A 4,953-nucleotide genomic window follows, 5' to 3' on the forward strand; every position below is an offset into this window, starting at 1 on the left:
TTTTGCTCTCTATGTGTTTATCCTATAATTATTATTATTGCTACTCCATTGTGTGTGTGTTGTTGGAGACTCTCTGTTTGTCTGCTTGGGCTTGCACTGTGATGATGATGAACTGTTTTTTTCGCAGTGGGAAAATGAAATAATAATAACAGAAGAAATTATATTTATAATTGCGTATATACACACATATAGACTTACACCCATAGTTGGTGTGTATTTCTGTGTTTACTGGGTAAATTGGGCTAATGATTAATATTTGTGTTTTTTTGCTTCTTTGTTTTGCTGGGTCGCTGACCCTTTTTGAGATATTTGTGAGTGTGGGCTTTTTTTTTTTATTTTTACTCTTACTGAAGTTATTGAGCTGTATTGCATTCTTTAACTGGTAGGTTTTTCTTTTGTGATGTGAGTTTCTATAGTGGTAATTAATTTTTGTGTGTCCTAACGTGTTTGATACTTCATTTATTTTCTTTTTTGCTTTTTGATTGTCTTTCTTCCTAGATCAGTTTTTTTACGTGAAACAAACCCTTCTCTCTCTCATGATGATGATGATGCGCAGTGTGATGTGTGTGTTGGCCGTTGTGCTGTGCTGCGCCTGCGGGTATACCATGGCGGCTGCTGCTGCTGTTGATAATGACAGTCCCAGTGGCCGTGGTGTATCCCGTGGGGCTGTGGAGGTGTCGTGCGGGGCCGGCGGTGCGCTGCGTGTACGCCCCGCTGCTGCGAGCGAGTGGCTTACATGCGGTGCGGGCAGCCGTGTGTCTGCATGTGGGAAGTACGCAGACCTCTGCAGCCAGCGTACCGCAAGAGCAGCAACCATAAAAACAAAAACCATTCCTGGTCAGCCAAAGGCGATGATGGCTAATGATGGTGTTCCGGAATGGGATTATTTTCTTAAAACAGCACTCTATGATAAGGACTGTTTTAATAAAAGTGGAGAAACCGAAGTTAATGGAATGAACTGTGCTCACTGGAATACTTATGGGAAGGTTAAAGGAGTGTCGGATCCTACTCCTGTGTCAACAAAGGCAGAACCTCTTAAAAATGGGATGGGTACATCACATCTACCTGCGCAAGAAGAGCATCATGTTCAACTGCAAGCAGCAGGTGCACAAGATCCTTCTCTAAGTGGGTCCACAGCACAAACAACGTTGACAGGCACCCCGTCAGATTCTTCAGTGACGAAGAACGAACCAGCAGTAACACAACCCAGTATAGCTGGAAGTGGTGAGGCCCCACCTAATGAAGATTCTATCGCGTTAGAACGATCACAAAGCCAAACTCAAGAGTCTTCTCAAGCACTACAAAGTGACAAAGGAGTGTCGAACAGCACAGGGGATAACAGTACACCTGCCACCTCTAATCCCAACCAGCAATCTACTGCAACTGATGATGCGACTGCCGCATCAGATTCACAAGATACCAATTCCACTACTCCGCCACGCTCCGAGAACACCACCACAGAAGCACCTACCACCACTTCATCTCCTGTACCCAATTCAGGGATCACCTCTATTGCCTCCGCAGTGCAGAAGAATAAGGGTAATGTTGACAGCAGTGTCACTCCTGTGTGGATGCGCACTGCAGCATCGCTGCTGATTGTGGTTGTGTTGTTCTCCGCTACTGTGTACTGAACGGGTGGGACTCACTTGAGGGCAAATAATAATAATAATGGTTAAACTAACATAATCATATTTGCGTACATCCCCCATGGGTGAATGAATTAATAATCTGTTTACCAGCTTTCTCCTTTAATTGGAATATCTTTTCTTTTTACTTTTATGTGTGTTCTTTTTCTAATTAATTCCATTACTTGCTTTTCCCGTTATGTGTGTTTGCAGAAAACTGGGCTGTTCTGCTCACTGACGGTATACATCTCTTGCTAGTACACACAGATGTGTGTGTGCAGTAATTTAGTATACATAAACTAGAGCCATGGGGTATTGTGTGTGTTTGCCTCTTTCTTATTTGGGTATTGTGGGGTGTTCTCTTTTCTTTTCTATTAATGTTTACATATTATCATACAAACGGGATATTCCTTTTTCTTGTTGCTTTACTGTGCAGTTGCTGCTTTTCTCTCTCTCTATTCCACTGTGAGTATTTGTTGTATTGTTGTATGTTTGTTTGTTTCTATCTCATTTTCCCTTTCTGTTTCTATTTCTTGTATCACTCTATTGAAGTAATCAGCAGCATTGACAAAGGCTGTAATGGTGAGGTGTTACCTCTTTTGTTTACTAACTCTTGCACTGTGTTGTGCTTGTGGGTTAGTATCGGCTGATAGTCCTAAAGCTTCTGATGTCCTTATTAAACCTTCTACTATTGGTGTTCCTTCTCTTGTTCGTCGTGCCGTTCCTGCGTTTATTATCTGTGCTGGTGATGATGAGGATGATGATGAGTGTCACTATAAGAAGGAAGAAGATGAAGTTGAGGATAACGAGGATGGTGTTTCTCTAGTTGCGGGTGAATTGGGTTCTTCAAGTGGCCATTCTTCCACTGCTGCTGAGGTACCAGGAGCTGCTCCTGGTTCTAAGCAGCAGGGGTCAACAACTCCTGAACAGTTGAAAGAAATACAGCAAGAGGGGCCCCACGAGAAACATATACAAGAGAAACAGGAACTGCTGGGAAAAGAAGATATTACCACACCATCTCATGTTTCAGGGATAAATGGTCAGGGTAATGCCAGACCCCTTGAGGCATCCCCTCCTGCACAGTCAAGTAAAGGATCAGTAGGAAGAGATGGAAATACTGGAGAGACCCCAACAGTGTCTGAAGAACCATCACTAAATAGCGAACATGCTGCTCAACAAGAAACTCCATCGGGTGGACAACCACAGGATGGCACAAACACTCACGTTACACCAAATGAAGAGACCCCAATCACTAGAGTATCAGGTACTACTGATGGTGAACAGACTTCTGCCAATGCACCTCAGAATACATCTGAGGCATCTTCGACCACTTCAGCCACACCGATTGCTAGTGAATCTGGAGATGCACAGAATGAATCAACAAGTACCCAAGAAGGTACTGCAGATAATACAGTTACCACCACAACAACAACAACACTTCCTCCTGAACCTACAAACAACAAGAAGGGAGATGCAGACAGCAGCAGTATCAGCAGTTCTGTGTGGGTGCGTGTACCACTACTGATTGTGGTTACACTGGCCTGTATTCTTGTGTGCTGATTGTGTGGTGTGATGGTGGTGTGACTGAGGTCATCCTTTGTTTTCTTTTTCTTTTTTGCATGCATACATACAGTCTACCTAATCTTTCACCTGTTGGGATTTTCTCTTCTTCTTTTGTTTCTTAATGTTATTGTGTTTTGTGTGTTTTTGCTCTCTCTGTGTGTTTATCCTATAATTATTATTATTGCTACTCCATTGTGTGTGTGTGTTCTTGGAGACTCTCTGTGTGTTTGCACCTGGGCTTGCACTGTGATGATGATGATGAACTGTTTTTTGCGGTGGGAATGAAAAGAAATGATAATAATAATAACAGATGAATTTATATTTATAATTGCGTATATACACACATAGAGACTTACACCCATAGTTGGTGTATATTTCAGTGTTTACTTGGGTAAAATGGGCTAATGATTAATATCTGTTTGTTTGCTTGAGGGCTGTTGGGTCGTCGTGTATTTTGCCCTATGTCTTTTTGGTGATGAGCTTAATGCAAAAAAAAAGAATAAAAGAGAAATTTTTATTCATAATTGCTTATGAACTCTAGCACACCGATATTTCTCTGAATTCTATTTTGGTGGGACCGCCGGCTAATATCATAATTTCTTTTTGGCTTTATGGAGCAGTTTCCGTGGTGACTCATCACTGAAAAGTTTATTTTTTCTTTAATAACTGTTGTTTTTTTTTGTGTTGTTTTCTTTCTTTTTTTTTTATTGTATTGTATCTTTTTTGTTTTTGTTCACCTTTCTGTTTTTTATGTATTTGTTTAGCCAAGTGACCCAAACAAAAAAGGCCTCTTGTCGTGATGTTTTTGCGTTTTGTGTTGTTTGTGATCGCATTGCTTGTGAGTATTGGCTGTGTTTCTGTAACGGCAGCTGAAGGTGGTGACCCTTCTGCTCTTGCTACCCCTTCTAAAACTGATTCGGATACTTGTCCTCCAGATTCTTCTGATGGTCCTCAGTGTCCTCCTAAAGGTGATAAAGGTGAAGATACTCCTAAAAATTGTGAGGGTGTTCCTGAGGGTGGTCAATGCCCTAACAGTGAAAAAGGAAATCAACACCAAGTGAATGAAGAGAGAAAATTACAACTGGCTTCTTCTGCTCTTGAATCCAATGGTCTTGGATTAAATAATGGAAATTCGCGAAATGATCCAAATGTAGTGCGGGCAGAAGAAGAAGGTGAGGATTTAGACACTGATGATCTCAAGAGTCAAGAAAATGATCTACTTGATAGAGAAAAAAAAACCCTAACTCCAGTGGAGAATCCACATAGGGAAACTACTCAATCAGAAGCTCATGTACAGGCCCAAGCGCAGCAAATCACACAACAAGGAATCCCTGCTTCTCCTCAAACGCAAGAGATCAGCACAGTGGTCAGCAATCCTACGAACACAAGAACACAAGAGACTCCAGGGAATGATAATACTCTTAATACGGAATCCACACCTCAAACAAATCCACAACCACAAGAAAAAAATGAATTGCAATCATCTGGCATTGCTAGTGCTGAGACTCCTGCATCACCTTCACCAGCGGAAACTGAAAACACAAATGCATCTGATAATACAAATAGTGGGAGTGCCAGTACACCTGCAGTGGGTGAATCAACAAATAACATAGCTACAACCACCACCACCACCACTACAACAACTACAACAACAACAACAATTCCTCCTGAACTCACAAACAACAAGAAGGGTGATGCAGACAGCAGCAGCAGTATCATCAGTTCTGTGTGGGTGCGTGTACCACTACTGATTGTGGTTACACTG

General features: G+C 41.8%; 3 protein-coding genes across 3 annotated transcripts; all 3 read left to right on the forward strand.

Annotated features, from left to right (window-relative positions):
* Positions 1-536: 536 nt before the first annotated feature.
* TM35_000621010 (uncharacterized protein) lies at positions 537-1,631 on the forward strand (the record flags this gene model as incomplete). Its single annotated transcript, XM_029030987.1, has 1 exon — positions 537-1,631. One exon carries the CDS (start codon positions 537-539, stop codon positions 1,629-1,631), a length of 1,095 nt encoding a protein of 364 aa, XP_028877693.1.
* Positions 1,632-2,204: 573 nt separating this feature from the next.
* TM35_000621020 (uncharacterized protein) lies at positions 2,205-3,185 on the forward strand (the record flags this gene model as incomplete). The annotated part of the gene is made up of 1 exon (XM_029030988.1): positions 2,205-3,185. The coding sequence occupies one exon, from the start codon at positions 2,205-2,207 to the stop codon at positions 3,183-3,185; it is 981 nt and encodes a 326-aa protein (XP_028877694.1).
* An 802-nt stretch (positions 3,186-3,987) lies between these two features.
* Positions 3,988-4,953, forward strand: TM35_000621030 (uncharacterized protein; the record flags this gene model as incomplete). The annotated part of the gene is made up of 1 exon (XM_029030989.1): positions 3,988-4,953. A coding segment is annotated over one exon (966 nt), but the record flags the coding sequence as incomplete, so codon positions are not given.

This window comes from Trypanosoma theileri, assembly GCF_002087225.1.
Source record: "Trypanosoma theileri isolate Edinburgh chromosome Unknown TM35_Tth_62_V1, whole genome shotgun sequence".
NCBI classification, from domain to species: Eukaryota; Euglenozoa; class Kinetoplastea; order Trypanosomatida; family Trypanosomatidae; genus Trypanosoma; species Trypanosoma theileri.